General features: G+C 36.9%; 1 protein-coding gene across 1 annotated transcript in view; it reads left to right on the top strand.

Moving 5' to 3' along the window:
* The window catches only part of LOC140228997 (paladin-like), a 65333-nt gene extending 56554 nt beyond the window's left edge, over positions 1-8779 (top strand). The window contains exons 16-19 of the mRNA XM_072309260.1: positions 1446-1526; positions 2847-2987; positions 4266-4418; positions 7964-8779. Coding sequence (XP_072165361.1) covers positions 1446-1526; positions 2847-2987; positions 4266-4418; positions 7964-8113 — 525 coding nt within the window. The 3' untranslated portion in view covers positions 8114-8779. The remainder of the gene's footprint in view (positions 1-1445; positions 1527-2846; positions 2988-4265; positions 4419-7963) is intronic.
* The last annotated feature ends 6286 nt before the right edge of the window (positions 8780-15065 follow it).

Genomic DNA, 15065 nt, shown 5'->3' with positions numbered 1-15065 from the left:
TTGTCTGTGTGTAAAATAACTCAAAAAGTTGTTAATGGATTTAGATGAAACTTAAAGGAAAAGATTGAGAATGACACAAAGGACAAATTCAAATTTTCATAGTGATAGTGGTCCATGAATTTTTGTGGATTTTATGAAGGATATTTTGACATTTTGCCAGGTAGGGTCAATGAACTTGGAGTTCAAGCTGCGCATTTTTTTCTTTTTTTAGGTTTTCTTATGCTCATTAAAGTGTGTTCTCTAGTTTTTGCTAGGGCGCAACTGGATATTGATGCAACAAAAGGCTTCTATATTGGGATATCGAGCGACTTACAGCATGCATTATGTAGTATGTGTGGCTGAAAATAGGTCACTGATCTCTAAGGAAGAACAAATGGGTAGAAATGAGCTGCTTGGTGGGGGTTTGCGCTCTCAGAGTGCTTCTCTACATGAAGTTCTCACATGTGGTAGTTTTCTCTTCTTCTTTTTTTTTTTTTATTGGGGGGGGGGGGAAAGGCTTTTTGCCATGCAACTGTTTTGTCGCTGTCAGACAAGCTTCCTTTTCCAATTTTCTTTCTTCTGTCATTCCCTTTCTACAGTGGTTTGTAACTATACCCCCCACACACAGTGTGTAAGGGGGTATGTAGGTATCACTCAGGGGGGTGTTTCATCAACGTTAGTCAGCGCTGACAAGTTGTCGGCGCTGACTATCACCATAGTAATAGTCAGTGGCCAGAGCATATCAGCCAATCAAAACCAAGGATTCTACTGAAATTGTCAGCGCTGATAACTTGTCAGCGCTGACTAAATTGATGAAACACCCCTCAGATCAGGTGCCATGTGGTTAGTTGGTCGGGCAGTCAGTCAGTCAGTCCTTCTGTTTCAAACCTAGTGGATCGAATTACTCTCTTATTTTCTGAGCAATTATCCTAAAATTTGGCATGTATGACTACATTATGCATTATGGCCCCCAAATCAGGAAAGAGCATTGCCGATTGAATTTTTTTCTTCTGCAGTTTCCAAGTGATTCAGAAGAATTTTGACATGATTGGTGATTGTGATTTTAAGTTATATAAGACATATTTTTAAGGGTAGCTGTAAATATGTTATTAAAACAGGCATATAATCACCTTTAGATATATAAGTCTGCCTAGACAGTGTGCACCAGTTTGCTGGTGAAATGTCAAAATGTCACACAGATTGTGTGCAATCTATTATTGTAGTTACTGTAGCAGCATCGCGTCTGGCTGGTTGTTTCATGGCTGATTCAATAGTTAATGCAACTACCGCTTGTAATGGAAGTTGTAGCATGTTCTTTGTATGAAACAAGTCCCTGGTGACTTTTAATGTTGTCTTGGAAATCCTTTGTGTTTGTGCTGTAAATCAAATATTTACTGCTGTATTGTCATCGTTCTTTATTTCATGTTTTCATTTCTCTCCTTTTTTTTGTGTGTGTGTCTGTGCAGGGTTTTCCTGTAGGTACCAAACTGGGCGAACAGGAGAGGATTAGTGTACCCCAAGCTGAGTACACGAAAGGAGAATTCTCAGTAAGTTTCTGTTACTTTTCCGACTTTGCATTTTAACATTTTTCCTCACAGGCTTTGCCTTTATGAAAGTTGCACTATGTGAAGATTCACATATTCCAAAAAGTTTATTTCATAGTTGTTGTTGTTGTTATGTTGTTGTTGTTGTTGTTTTTTTTTTTTTGCATGATATACACAGATATATAGTTGTGTGTGCATATGCAGGGCTCGACGTTACTGCTGGCTCCATAATGTATTCAATCTGAGGGGAATTACTTTGTTCCAGATGCAGCTAGTTAACACATAGAGCTAAAACTTTTTTGCTCCCTTTTTTATTGTTTGTCATTTGTTAGCACTTCCGGATGACTTTCAGACTTTTACATTTGAACAACTATAAATTAGTTATAATACTGAGTAGAGAGTTTCAGAATTTATAGTGATTTAGGTGAGGAATAATAATAATAATAATAATAATAATAATAATAATAATAATAATAATAATAATAATAATAATAATAATAATAATAATAATAATAATAATAATAATAATAATAATAATAATAATAATAATAATAATAATAATGATAATAATGATGATAATGATGATAATGATGATAATGATAATAATGATAATAATAATAATAATAATAATAATAATAATAATAATAATGATAATTCAGGGTACTTATAATGCGCCAATTCCACATAACTAACGTGCTCAAGGCGCAGTAGCAAAGTGAGTTATGAAGTACAAAAATCATTACATAAACATGCACATGAAAATGAAAGACACAATAATGATGAATGATGAATAAGAATAAGAATGATGAATAAGAATGTTTTCAAAATTCATAACAATTTGCAATGAACAAGGATGATGACATGGCAACCTCACTATAAGAGTGCATGAGTTGAGGCTCAAGAAAGCAGAACAAAAGAAGAAGGCATGCATAGATTTCACACAGGTGAACTTGTTCAGCAAGCGGTATTGTAATGGAATTACACTGCTATATTTCTGAAATATGTGAGCCTCCTATGTCATCAACACTGTTCAGTGTAATTTGTTAAAGATTTTTCATAATATCGGTTTCTCTGCTCAAGGACCACAATAAATTCCACAAATCTACATATAGAGCTGTCAATTTATGTACTACATGAGGTGAAATTATGAAAATCGTCTGGAATGCCCCTTTAATATTTCCTGTGTTAAAAAAAAAAAAAAATCACTTTGTATATACGTTTATATGTTGTTCCTGTGATGTGTTTGTGTCTGTCTGTGTCTTTTTTCCACTTCCTGTCCTTGTCTGTCTGACTGTCTCTCTCTCTCTCTCTGACTGTCCTCAGGCTGTGAGGAAGCTTGTATTGAGGCTGCCTCATGGGGTACAGGTAAAGCGGGAGGTGGACCTCATTTTGGACAAGTGTTCGGAGACCATGACACCGATGCACTTTCACCTGCGAGAGGTCATCTTCTCCACGTTCAACAAGGTCAGTCAGCTATTCAAGTTTGCGTGTCCCTCTTGCAATTCCTGAAAATTAGATTCCTTTCATAAGGTGGTATATGGTAGTGGTGGGTAATTCAGACCTCTCCTCAGAATGATAAACCTTGAAACTTCTGTGTGAATGGAGGGGAAACAATATTATTGACTTCCAGTGAATTTATATGGACCCCCAAAAAAGTTCCAAACTTTATTCTCAGTTCAAAATGGGAGCTTATTCTTAAGTGACATGGCTTTAGTTTTTCACTTTCTTCTTTTAAAACTCTTGGGTGTGTTACTGTAAGTTTTTCATACTCAATTTCTGGAGACATTATTCTTCAACCTTGCAAAATTTTGTGAAGTTGCTGAAAGGGATGACCATTATTACTTACACAACCAGACTACTCTTTCCAGTACAAATAGACTAAAATGGTAGTAGATGTTTATTGGAAAACATCACATTTAGTAGTCTGCTTACACGGTCATGAAACCTTCACCAATTGCCCCCCCCCCCCCCCCCCATGAATAAGTTAGGGTAAACTACATGTACATGTACTCGTAATGCAGAGATTTGTAGAATATTTTTTTTTGTGCATTTTACTTCAAGAATCTTGGCTCCTCACTAGATTTGTGAAGGTTTCATGCACGCAAAAATTTCTGGTTTCATTGTATGTGACTGTCAATATTTTGTGTATACATGTGACACTTCAAAAATTCCAAAAAGCTTTTCAATTTTATGTTCAATTTGAAATGAAAAAAAAAAATCTGTGTTTTGTCTTTTTCTGTCATACTGTTGTCAAATGTCAACTTGGACAGGGAACAGTATTTCAATTTCAAAGAGATAACTATAAACCAATGTAACAAAATCAAATTGTTGCAAATGCGCTCACCTCAGAAAAGAATCTGAAGAGTTTGATTGCCGAAAAGGGCTTAGTGCCATTTCTTTTTTAGCAAATCCATTTTATAGCAAATCCATCATCAGTTAATAGCAAAATAAAACCTTTCCAGTGATACCTTACTTGTAACAGTTAACAAAAAATATTCTTCGAGTTATGATTAAAACTATCTCATATATTTAAAAAAAAATTTTTTTTTGTTTTTAGCAGCTTTAATTGCAAGTGTCTCAATTTCAAAGAATGGAGTTAACTCGTTTTGCAATCAAACTCTTCTTCTTTCGTTCTTTAAAACAACAGCAACAACTCTTCATCTGTAGCTCCTATGAAGTGCTGTACTGGACACTGATACTTTAGTGACTCTGTGCCCTTTTTACTTTTTCGTTGCATCCCAGATCAAGACAGCCAAGGAAGAACTGGTGGAGAGTCTTTACGAGCAGAGCTTGGCTAACCTGGAGCGCTACATCTACCTCATCCTCTTCAATGCCTACCTTCACATGCAGAGATCACGCAACTGGGAGATGTCCTTCCAGGAATGGATGAAAACGGTGAGACGTTGTGGTGAATCTTTCTTTCTTCACAATAAAGGGGATACATTGTATCCCACAATACAGTGCACTCCTGTTTTGAACATGATTTTAACAAAATTCTGGTTACTGCAAAGTAAAAATTCAGGCTGCAACATTCTTAGCTCTATGTTTTTTATTAATTTGTAATTCGGTCGTAATGAAATTTTAATATAACAAAAGAAAACTACCGGTCCCTAGGACTTCGTTATAATTGGAGTCCACTGTATTTGTTTGTCTGCTTGTCTGTCAGTGTGTTCATTATGTTTACTCTCTTTTCATTATCACAGAGAGGATCTATGGTTTTGTTACGCCTCTATACCATGAAGTGTCACCGGATACAATATGTTTTCCTTTTGTCCGTCTGTAATCAATTTAGTGGAGGGCTAATAACTTGAGAACCGTTTGAGGTACCCTAATGAAACGCAACATACAACTATGTGTGTTGAGTTGGAGGAAGCTACGCCTATCAACTTGTTGGTGCACACACTCTAGGTGAAATTCTGAAGTTCCAGTATTTCCCCCGTAAAATATTTGCAATTCAGAGACCGGACAAGAACAGATATTGATAGCAAAAACTTCATCTTTCTACTTCGTCTTTTTATAAACATCATTTCAGCATCATTTCAGCAAAAACTTCATCTTTCCACTTCATCTTTCTATAAACATCATTTCTCTGCTCAGAACGATACAAAAACAAGCATGAATTTGGGCCTTGAATACAGACACTCTTGTGTACATTGTAGGAACCTGGTATACTCGTTTCCCATCTGTGAGCTGACGCTACAAGAACCTAGTATACCCAGCTCCCAGAAGGAACGGGTTAACAGTACCTCTGACATATTCCCTAGTGACTGTATACGCCATGGGTGATGCTGCACACACATTCCCAAATAAGCATGATAACGCAGCTGGAGGCAGTGGCTAAATTGTAGGAAAAAAAAAAACACCAAGCAACTGCCAGATTTTATGATGTACTCATAATTAAGTCTGTGTAATACGTACATAAAAAAGAGCCACTGAGAGAACTAATAATGCAAGCACTATAAAACATATCAAGGTACTTTTTAGATTTATCATGTTTTCATAATTTAGTATGATTAGTACATGAACGACAACAACTGAGAGAATCATTCAAAGTGCAAATATGAAGCTCTTTGAGGTACAAGCAGGAGGCAATTACTCATCTTTAGAAGCTTGATGCTGTATGCTATAAATATTTTGCACATGTGTGCACATCGATCATGTTCAAAACAAACTTTGCTGTCAGATCTGATGTAATAAAAACATTTCCATATTAGCATGATAATGCAGCTGGAGCTCAGAAGCAGTGGCTGAATTGTTGGAAAAAAACAAACAAACAACTGGCTGGTTTTATGATGTATTCATAAGTAGGTACAATATGTTTAGTACGGTCGTAAAAAGAGCTAATGAAAGAAATGATAATGCAAGCACTATAAAACAGATTAAGGTACTTCTTTAAAATTTATCATGTTTTCATAATTTAGTATGATTGGTACATGAACGACAACAACTGAGAGAATCATTCAAAGTGCAAATATGAAGCTCTTTGAGGTTCTAGCAGGAGGCAATTACTCATCTTTAGAAGCTTGATGGCATATGCTATAAATATTTTACATATACGTGCACATCGATCATGTTCAAAACAACTTTGCTGTCAAAACTGATGTAATAAAAACATTTCCATATTAGCATGATAATACGGCTGGAGGCAGTGTCTGAATTGTAGGAAAAAAACAAAACAAGCAACTGGCTGATTTTATGATGTATTCATAATTAAGTATGTGTAATACATACATGAAAAGAGCTACTAAGAGAACTAATAATGCAAGCTCTATAAAACATATCAAGGTACTTTTTTAGATTGATCATGTTTTCATAATTTTATATTTGGTACACAAACGAGAACAACTGAGAGAATCATCAAAAGTGCAAATATGAAGTTCATTGAGGTACTGGCTGGAGGCAATATCTTTAAAAGCTTGATGCCGTATGCTATTATTTTGCACATGCGTGCACATCGATCATGTTCAAAACGAACTATGCTGTCAAAACTGAATCGATAAAAACAAACTTTGCTGTCAAAACTGATGTAATTAAAACAAAACAAAAAGTTTACTTTAATGCCAGGGGCTTCCTAACTGATCAAATGTGACCCTCTAGATTCAAGTTTGTTCTTGGCAGAATCAGGGGTGCCCCCTTGGGACCCAGGGGAAGGGGGTAGGGAGGGGTCCTAATGGGACCCAAATTGTACATTTTCATCTTTTTCTTGAAAATGCTGTGATGAATTTTCACCAAACTTGGCAGGTAGCATTCCTAGGGGGACAGAATCTCATTCCCATCAAATGGGCACCATGCTCCACCTGGGGGGCCCCAGGGAGCCTAAATTGGGGCCTAAATTGTAAATTTTCATTTTTCTTGAAAACCCTACAATGGATTTTCACCAAACTTGGCAGGTAGCATCCCTAGGGGAATAGAGTCTCAATTCCATGCCCCACCTGGGGGCCCCAGGGCCCCCCCCCCCCCAGTAAGGAATCTTTAAAGACTTTCTGTAGAACCAGAAGTGATTGAGCTTAGTTAATACAATAAATCAGTATATTGATGACTGTTGTTTCAAGTTTGTTCATGGCAGATTCATGGGCTTCCCCCCCCCCCCCCCCCCCCGACCCAAAGGAGTGGGGTGGGATGGGTCCAAATGGTGATGTAAAGTGTACATATTCATCATCATTGAAAACCCCTAGTAGAATAGTCACTAAACTTGACAAGTAGCATGCCAGGGGGTTAAGATCTCAATTTGTTCAACTGGGCACCATGCTCCCCTTGGGGGCCCTTAGGGGCCCAAGCCGGGGGGGGGGACCTAAATTTTTATCTTGCTGAAAACAACATGATGGATTTTCACCAAATTTGACAAGTAGCATTCCTAATGGGGATATCTCAAAGTGTTTGAATGGGCACCATGCTTTCCTTGGGGGCCCCAGGGGGCCCAAACCTCCTTAATTAAGGAATATTCAATAATATTCTTATCTAGAATCAAAAGTGAAAAGGCATTAGGTCTTTTTTTCTTCTTTTTTTTTTTCCAAACTGCATAATCCAACATTCTATAAAGTACAGTGCACTTGGCAGGTATTTTTTACTAGCGTCATGGAATATGCAAATGGACACCAGCTCTCAAAGCCGTATCCGGGCAATTACCCCCAGAGGGCAATTTTAATATTTCATTATCGATGCCTTAATTGTGTTTCTAATTGTTGTTTAATTGCTCCTTTGCCCGTGTATCATGTCACGTGTAGTTGATATTTCATATTTTCGTCATTACTCAACTGAAATCAAGTTATCACAGCATTATTTCACACATTTCTCATGGTGGCACGAATGTGTCCATTTTAGAGCAAAATTGACAGTTCCTGCAGTGATATGGAAACTAATATGTCTTACCTTTAAGCATCAGTGGTATTGTCATTCTCTCTCCCATCAATCACAGTTTCTGTTTGTGTATTGTGCCCTAGGTTGGCCACAAGGTTGGTGCGTATGATGTGCTGGACACGCTGTCGTTTGGCGAGCTAGATGTCAAGTCCCAGTTTGCGGCCAGCAGCCTGCATGGTCGTTGGTGTCGAGAGCCGTCCCCAAAGAACCCCATCCGTGGCCACCTCATTTGAGTCCCTTGCTCTGTTCATCCTCTGCCCCCTTCTCCTCCTCTGTGTTCATGGAGGATATGTTCCTCTTTGGATTTCTATGTGTTTCAATCTTTGCTGCAAAATTAATTAGAAAGAAGTCAATCAATTCAACAATCTCTCTCATTGAACTCTCTAAAGTAGGTTTGTTCAATACTGCTGCTATTTTGGACATTCATAAGTATCTGTATTTTCTTCAACCGTTCAAAAGGCATCGGTTTCATCACCATCACCATGAAACAGTGGATCCATGCAATTGATAGATACTGTAGTAATTAGAATCTCTAGTGATGGGCATACGTGATTAACTGATTTTGTAACATATACTTTTATAAGATTTTTGCCAAGTTATTTTTGCTGGAGACAGAAAAATCCTGCTCTCGCCTCGCCTCCCCATGAACATCTGTTTGGAGCTTAGTGATGGATCAACGAAATTTGTCTGTCATATCTTGTGATTTGTGGTGGAAGAAGAACCTATCAGGATTCTCAGCTGGGATTACTGAGATTTGTGCACTTTGAGTTGTCCAGCATTGTTGCAGTATCTCATGGAGAAAACTGAGAGCAGATACTGTGCTGTTTTCAGTGTTCAATTATTCTGTGTTGTCTGAGTATCATATCATTCAGAAATTTCACATCTTTAAAGGGAGGAGTCATGGTTCACATCCTGTCACTTTGTGTGAATCAGTCTGGAAATGACACTTAGAATCCATATTATTTCTGTAAATACTTTCAAATCTCACACATAACAACTTAACAAGTATTCCATAAATATTCTGTGATTTTCTCTGTTTCATGCCTCAGCACTTTTGGATAGGATGGAAATTGTGGAAGTAATGGGTACATTTCATACCTGGCACTAGAAATATATGAAACACAGTGACAGGTGTACTATATTTGCTGTAGTTTTGATCTTGCAAGGAGCATGTTTTCCATTGGGATCACCCACAATGTATTAGAATGGGACTCTATATGGGAGGAACAAATTTGGTTTAGAATAACTGATGTGTGCTTGTGCCCACATGTTTTCTTCTGCGTATGGCCCCCATGTAACCAATGCTGATGTTTGCACCACAAGTTTTCCAAACAAACTGTAAAATGTAAGTTCAGATTAACACATTTTTATTGTCTCTGTGGAGGCTATTTAGAGTGCAATAATTCCACAGAGAAACCTTTTTTAAATACTTGATGGGACCACTAGTATATTATCATTATAGATAATACCTCCTTGTGAACAAGTATGGAAATATTCCAGCCGTTTGAATATGTGAGTATGGTATATGATTCTTGAGAGTGCTTTTACAAAGCGTGCAGTGATGTAGATATGTAATGTACTTTTGAGATGCTGTCTCTTTCTAGTGTTGACAACTCAATCGGTTAAAACGCACTTGTGCAACTATAGTTTCAAGTACTAACATTAACAATAAGAACAAAAACACTCAAATCATCTTGAGAGTAGGCACCACAAATGTGATTTGTAATGTTTTTTTTCCCAGTTCAATGCCTGTGCCCCCCCCCCCATAAAAAAGACAACATGCAAATATTTTGTTAATGTTTTTTTGTCCTTGTAAATTCATACAATCACTAGCAAAAAGTTTACTAGTGTTGAAATGAAAATGCTCACATATTGCTATATCAGACTGAGAATAAAAATTTGATGCCGCTTAGATGTCCGTAGTATTAGTGAAAATTAATCTTCATCAACTCACGGAGGATCTGCACCTTGCATGCTGTGACAGTATAACATGACGCATCAAGACAGGCTTGGGGTAGAGGTCTGCGATTAACAATTATTTGTATAAGGCAGCTATGCTTCCTACTCACCCTTTTCCATACACAAGAACATACAAAATCCTCCTTTTTTTTTTGTGCTTTAGTGACTTGTAAAAACAGGTGTCCAAACTCTGTCATTCAGTCATAAAAACAGAGGTGTGTGCGTTTGTGCAGAAGTATAATATACAGGATACCGTAAACAGGTGTCTAGAAAACACAAGCAAGACTCGGCTAGAAAAAGCAAAATGTGGACTCCTTTTAATCTCTTGAAGGTGCAAGTGGGTGCATGTTTGATTCAGGAGTGCAGAAGTAATGACATTAGTTTGATTGCTGTAAGCCTGGTTTGCTTGCTGTAAGCATGTGATGCTACTTGTTTCCTTTCAGCTGTTGCTGATTGATGAGGCTTTTTTAGGTATAACCCAAGTCTGAATGAAAATGAGCCTGTTAAATACTCGGTAGAAAAGCATGTGTGACAGAACTGTGAAGTGAGCACAAAATCTGCTGTATGCAACGTATCTTGCATACTGTAAAACCAGAAATCTTCCCATGCATTAAATTTGCATGGGTTTCACCAGGAGACAAAATTCTGGAAATTCAAATGCACATGAAAGGTTTTGTTTACACAATGCATTGACTGCCAGTTGCAATTCATGAAAGTTTCTGCTTTTTAGTAATCGATGCCATAGCAAAAATAATTTACAAGAGTGAAGGGCAGGAGCAATTACTGTGAAATTTGAAATTTCATCAGATATTACTACAAGTGTATATCTACTGCTGACAAGCAATGTTATGCTGTGTCTGATAAAACAAAGAGTGAAACCCTGATGTAATTCTGGGTTGAAGCCACTATTGAGCAAATACATGCAAGACAAGAGCAAAGGGAACATTGGAAAAAAAAAAAAACTTTGGATGATATGGTAATGTAAACTGGTGATGGTTACAATTGTGCGAATGGGATGAATTTTGATTATATCAAACCAGTTGCAAGAGAACCTCTAGCCTAAATTTTCTTGCCACTTGTTTCAACAAACTTGAATGGACAAAATAAAATGTCATAAGTTTTGAACTGAGAGCACTTGCCACAAAACCTAAAAACTCTTTGTGTTTCGTTTTGTTTTGAAAGGGAATGTGCAGATAGTCTTTGATCAAGAATGAGGAACTTGTCCTTCTAACTAGAAAGTTGACTTGTAGAATTTGACAGTCCATAGAACCTTGATCCCTCTGAGGATTTCTTTCCAATTTATTGTGGGAGCAGCCTTTGAGACAAAATAGATATGAAAGAAGGTCATAGATCTTCTCTTTTAATACTGATATTGGTGCTGTCAGATTCAAGATTTTGAATTGCTATTTATGGAATGTAAACAGAGCTTGATTTTTTTTTTTTTTTTTTTTTAAAGGTGGTATTTGTACATTGGGTGCTACTTTGTTTTCATGAATAAATTTATTGCCAAGAAATCACTGTATTTTTTTTATATTGTGGAGAGGAAAGGAAGAATTGACAAAAATCATCAATCCCAAACTTTGTTAACGACAGTAAAAACATCTTGAAATCTTGTGGCTTTAGATCAAGTACTTAATACTTGATGAAGTTATCCGTTTTCTGAGTCACACAAGAAGCTAGACTGGGATGATATGTGAAATGAGCTGTCGGAAGGAGTGTCATGACATGTAGAAATCATGGTAGTGGTGATGTGCACCTACAAATTCCATAATTTGGATGGAATTGATTGTGTGTTAATCAGAAGTCATGTGAGGAATTGTTACATTTTAAGTCAGCTTTGTCCACACACTGCTACACATTATGATAAATTGATGTGGATGTTAAATGCAGGTACAGATATGTGCACAGTGCAGACGAATGTATGTAAGTTTTCATTTATATGCAGGAATGATATGTTTAGTGTATTAATGTGCACAGCATTCATACTTATGCCGTTTTATTCAGTACATGCTCATCGTTGCAATATTTTGGCCTTCTAATCTCTGATTGATGTATTCTGATTGAAGCTCTTCTGCCTAGAACATTTACGTGACATTCTTTCTTTACAAAGATGAAAAGATATGATCACTGAAGAAAGCAGTTTACACGATATTTTTCCTTTGAAAATGATGTCTGGTGCAATTTGTTCAATGAATTGACAATGAAACTGGTTGCGTGTTGGGTATTAACAAGATAAATCAAATAATTCACAGTATTTTGACCCAGTGTTTACCCACCATTGAACCACTATATTTTCCAGAGTGCAAAGCAGTGTTTTCATCCTTTTTATTCAGGTACCGTACGTCTGGTCTCAAGGGTGCTAATTAACAGGATTATAAGAGTGAGAATACAAGTACATACCACCAATGTATAGTAGCGTTTGAATATGCAGGACTTGCAGTGGAATTATGAATGGCTTAGCCTATTGGTTGTAATGAATGCTAGCATCTGTTGCTTGTTTCTTCATAATTTCTTTGTGACTGCCTTTTTCTGTGAGGGATAGAAGATTTTTTTTTTTTTTTTTTTAACAGTCCAATCTTTGCGTCTTGTTATATTGCCTTGGTAAGGGATCATCATCACACTTTAAAAAAAAATCCAAAACAAAACAAACAAACTCTGCAGAATACTACTGACAAAACAAAATTATGGAAAATCAAGTTTCATGTCTATGCTAATAATAATACGACATTTTGCTGGTGTTTGATATAACAGTTACCAATGTAACAACTTTTTAGGCCACGTAGCATTTGAAGGTTATCTTTCAAGTCGCCTAGCTTGTTGTGAAACTCAGGAATTTATCACATTCCTGTACCAAGAGCTAATAGCAACATAAAACCCCCAGTGTCAGTGCGGATCCTATGCCTCACTAAAAATGGAAGAAAAAAGGAAGAGGCTAACAACCATAAATTCCTCTTAATGCAAAGTCTTGGCTGAAGTGTTTAAACATTTCCACCGAACATGAACCTCAACTCTATCCTATACAGGTCATTCCGCTTTACCAATCTTCCAGATATTTTCCATTCATTCGTTTTCATAAGATGCACACCATTAACCAGTATTTTAATACTTACTGGTAATCACTCTTGATGGGTCATATTTTCGCCTGAAGGAAGTGCAATGAGTTTGATTTGCGTATGTGAGACACAGATCATGCACTAATGCTTTAATACACTTTACACGGTACCCTGTATGCATAGTATTTATGTAGTCTGTCATTGTCATCTTTCTGCTGCCAGCCAGCTTCCGAGGGTCGGGTCAAAGGTCATGGCCAAGGTCGGGGTCTGGAATTGTATCATGCCTGAATGGATGGGGACATTTAGTCCAATGTGAAAACAGGATATACATTGCCGGGTCACTGATGAACGACATTTTGTATATGTACATGAGGTCTTGATGGCTGGGATCGGAATAAAGGGTCCTAGTGAGAGATCATGTTAATGAGCATTGTGTATTTCTACTTAAGATGTCCTCTTTGGCAGTTCATTATTCTACCTGTATTTCAAGATGCTGTACACACAAAAAACAACAACAATTTTGCAATGTGGTGATGATGTCACAGTGATCATCTATTTATCTTACCATGCGTTTTTGAACAAATTCATGAGTGTTTTGAGTGGTAGACTGTTTTGATTTATCTTGAGTGCAGTAGATCTGAGTTTTTGATATGTCTTGAATGTGCATCTTTATCGGGTACAGTGTTTCATGTAAAGATTGTGTGTCGGTGTCATTTCTGTCAGTCAGGTTTAAATCTTTGTTCAAGTTATTTATGAAACAAAGAGGGCATGGTCGTTTCCTGGGAGCGTTTCATCAACATTTTTGGTGTCACACCCTCACTTTAGATTGCCCAGCCACGCTTTGGACCTGGCTGTGCTAGAGGAAAAGAAAGCTGGCATTAACGTATGTGTTTGCTAGAAACGTGTTGCAATGTTGATATATTGTGAGTCTGATAATTTATGAATGATAAAGCCACCTGACTAAGATCTTGGGTGTTTTATTTTCTTCGAGTACTGTGTGCGGTCATCATGGAATTCTTGTTGTTTGAAAGCTTTGATTGATTTTCTTACTAAGTTTGTAGGATGTTTCTGAGTATATATAAATTATTTCTGTATTGTGGTCTTGCAAAACAATTGTACAATGTTTCAGAAAGATGTATTTTGCTAGAGAATGTTGATGAAAGTGTACAGACTAGAAAATACCAAAATATAGATGGAAATTTAGTGCCTTGTGATTACAATTGTATTTTTCAACTGAGAAGTAGTATTTTTGTCCACAAATCAAAAAGCAGAACTAGTCTGCATGGATTATTTTCCTTCCATTGTGAAGTAGTTTTTTTTTGTGGATAGTTTAGTAAAGAGAATGTACAGTGTATGTTTGCAAAATCATTTCCCACTTGTGTAGATCAAGTATGGAACAATGGATAGCAAGGCTTTGAGTGTGCAGCCACTGTGTCTGAACAGAAGACTACTTCTTTAAGTCAAAGAGGGCACTGTAGACAACATACTGTATACGTCAATGCTAATTTTGTGCACACCAAGCGAGCATAGTGTTTCTTTGACTTATTATGTACTCTCTTGGTTACCTGAGGTATTCATGCTGAAAGTCACAAAGATGGACATTGTACAACTACCCAGTCAGTAGTGTACAGTTCCATGCTGTCAACAGCATTATTGAAGTACAAATTGTAGGGCATAAATGCCCATAGACTTCTTACTCCGCGATGTGAATGCTGGCAACAATGTTCATGTTTACGTTTTTAATACATGGCAGATGGTCTATAACATTCCGATAAGTGTACTGTTTATAATTTTAACATTACATTATCAGACTTTGATCAGTTTGCATTTTGTCCACCACTTCAGAATGAGATTAATCTTCTACATCTAAACTTAAAATTCTAAATGCATAATTTGTGGGACATCTGAAAACAACCTATAGCCACAGTTGAGTAGTTCCACATGGATATGAAGAAAGGGTGGAAGTTTAGTATACATGTGTTTTTATTTATTTATTTATTTATTTATTTATTTATTTGGTGGGGGGGGGGGTGTACAAGTACATCCAATTAAATCTTCACAAATGTATTATCATGAAATTTGTTAATGTAAAGGTGCATAGACCCAGTAGTTGCAGGGGCGCTGTTTAGCATTGATACGAAGATTGCTGAAGTTGAGCTGTCATCGAGAGTAG

Source organism: Diadema setosum, chromosome 5, assembly GCF_964275005.1.
Source record: "Diadema setosum chromosome 5, eeDiaSeto1, whole genome shotgun sequence".
In the NCBI taxonomy this organism is placed as follows: Eukaryota; Metazoa; Echinodermata; class Echinoidea; order Diadematoida; family Diadematidae; genus Diadema; species Diadema setosum.
This window is presented reverse-complemented; position numbering and strand designations above follow the sequence as displayed.